General features: G+C 40.0%; 1 protein-coding gene across 1 annotated transcript; it reads right to left on the bottom strand.

Moving 5' to 3' along the window:
* Nucleotides 1–1,293: 1,293 nt before the first annotated feature.
* Nucleotides 1,294–2,298, bottom strand: AK88_00557 (uncharacterized protein; the record flags this gene model as incomplete). The annotated part of the gene is made up of 1 exon (XM_012478205.1): nt 1,294–2,298. The coding sequence occupies one exon, from the start codon at nt 2,296–2,298 to the stop codon at nt 1,294–1,296; it is 1,005 nt and encodes a 334-aa protein (XP_012333628.1).
* Nucleotides 2,299–2,608: the final 310 nt, after the last annotated feature.

Raw genomic sequence — 2,608 nt, forward strand, 5'->3', positions numbered from 1 at the left:
AAAAAAAAAAAAAAAAATACACAACAGAGGGGTTAAAAAAAAGGGGGTGTAACGTAGTGCTGGGATAAGATATTAAAAGTGTAAGAACGCGCGGTGCGAACAAGAGCAAAATGGAAAGAAGCACAATGAAAAAAGTGACAAAACAATGAAAAAAAAATGACAAAGATGGCGCACAATACTAGAAATAAATGTGTCCCTACACATACATTCTCTGATTAGGTATTCGTCCCTTTAGAGGAAATCATATGTGCCCCTGCATGGTCATTTAAAAAATAATTTTTTTTTCCATTGTTTGGAGGGAAATTTCCCATCGTTGCCTATTTTAAAGTACAGCCCAAATTGATGGCTTTGCCGAGATATTTCTCCATCCACACATGGGATGTGCATGTGTAAGGGGGGTTATTATCCCGTTCTGATGGCATACCAACTCACACATAAACATATGTGAATGAAAAACCCGTCTACTTTTACGTTGCGGACAAGAGGTATAACCATTTTTATGTGGCTGCTCATGGTGCGCCATTCGATTTAGAAGCTTAGCACCACTACGCGCGCACATGGGTGAACTTCCAAATGGATACACACGGGTGGTCACATTGTATAATGAGGCAGTAAATAATAAAGTGTTGTTACTAAACTTCATTAGACGTGATTTTTCATATGAAACAATGCCTTTTATAATACGAGTGTTTATTTTTAATAATGTAAAAACACATATTCTGTTGAAAATAATTAAAAGGTGCAGATGGAGGAGGACAAGGATGAGAGAGGTATGGATAGAAGATACGTATACATAGACGTGTGCGCACATGTAAGTATGCACACACACAGACATGTTCGTACAGACAGACCTACAGGTGCGCACACGCCATGACCGTAATTATACACTGCAAAGTGGAATAGCGCTTGGTGAAAAGGCACATATATATATATATATATATATACATATATATGGGAAGTGTCACCTGTACCAAATAAGACTAAAAATGGTGTACACGCATCCACGTTTGAGGGTATGTGAGAAAGAGTATTCTACAGGCCCGGGGTTGACGCGCGCTGGTGCGTGGTAGTGGCGGGCGTTGCATAAGGACAAGTGCGAATGGTACACTGTGTAAGGTGCGATATGTAATACGCTACATGCGAACTTGACGCAAAAAAAAAAGGGAGAAAAAAAAGGAGCTTTTTTGTGATGATCAGCATTTTGGTTAGAAGTCCGTCTAAACATATTTTTCGTTCTGCCTTTCTTCAACATGATATTCTTCAGCGGGCACTTCTTCATCCCGCTGCGCCCGCTCACGCGTCGCACTTCACCTGCATGGTGCGCAGCTGCATGTAGACCGACTCCAGTCTCTGCAACAACAACACATGCGCGGCATGCACCGCCGCAACAGTTCCCATAATTCTGACTTTCCTATCAGCAGTCCCGGGTACTAATTCGCCCTTTCTGCTTATCCTAATTTGTGCACCTGTACTGTTCATAATGTTAGTGAGTCTAGCCCCATTTTTCCCAATAACGGATCCAATAAACTCATCAGGTATTTGAATTGAAATTTCGCAAGGTAAGTTAAACAAATCCCGACTATGCCTCATTAGAGAATTCATCATATTAACATCCATGTACTGTTCGTGCTGGAAAACACCATACTGCTGTGGTACCACATATCCATTTAAAGGAACTTGATTTACGAAATTTTGTGACAGAGACGATCTACCATTCACGCTTGTATCTTTATTATATATAACGTTTAACAGATCTTTTAAATTGGGGTCATTTTGAATTGAGTTGGTAACTTTTATAGCTGTATCACTAATGGACTCGAAAGGTCCTATAATGGATATAATGCGTTCGTTTAATCCATCCTCTCGGCTGGATATCTGAATTTTAGCTCCTGTTGAATCTTGAAGTTGTTTTATTTGTTGACCTCCCTTACCTATAATTGCACTGGCTGCTGATTTGGGTATTACAATTCTACAGGTGTACTTTGGAACTGTATTCAAATTTTGTTTGTCCTGAAAACTCTGAGCCGTTATTTGGCGTATTTTATCGAGTATTATCAGAAGGGCATTATTTATTTGCTCCTGTTTTCCACACAAGACAAGTACTCTTTCTTGTGTATTTGGGAAATATGAGTTCGTGGGGGATAACTTCAAGCTTCCTCCTGTTTTATTTTCTATGCTGGTTATTATGGATCCATTTTTTCCTATGACTGATCCTGCAACAAGGTTGTTCACAAGCATTTTCACAAAGCACAACTGGCTCGTCCCCTTGTTCTTCTCTCCCTGATTGTTTTCTTCCATATTTGATAAAACGACAGAAAATAAATTAACGGCTGTTATTGGTGTGTGTGTGGTTTCTACTTTGGGGCGTATGCTACTTGTTGGCTCTGCCTGCCTTGGTATATATCACCTTTGCGTGGCTTCCAATAATGCTGATCAGATACCTGCCTTGTGAAAATACCTTGTTTGCAGTGCGGATTCGCAAATGTGCCTCACCACTGTACCGCTTCGCTAAGCGTGCAAACTCGCTCGCTCTTATACGCACACCCAAAAAAGGTAACAAATTTTCCCTTACAGGAAACAATGAATTCACAAATGAAAATAAAATAAA

Source organism: Plasmodium fragile (assembly GCF_000956335.1).
Source record: "Plasmodium fragile strain nilgiri unplaced genomic scaffold supercont1.4, whole genome shotgun sequence".
NCBI classification, from domain to species: Eukaryota; Apicomplexa; class Aconoidasida; order Haemosporida; family Plasmodiidae; genus Plasmodium; species Plasmodium fragile.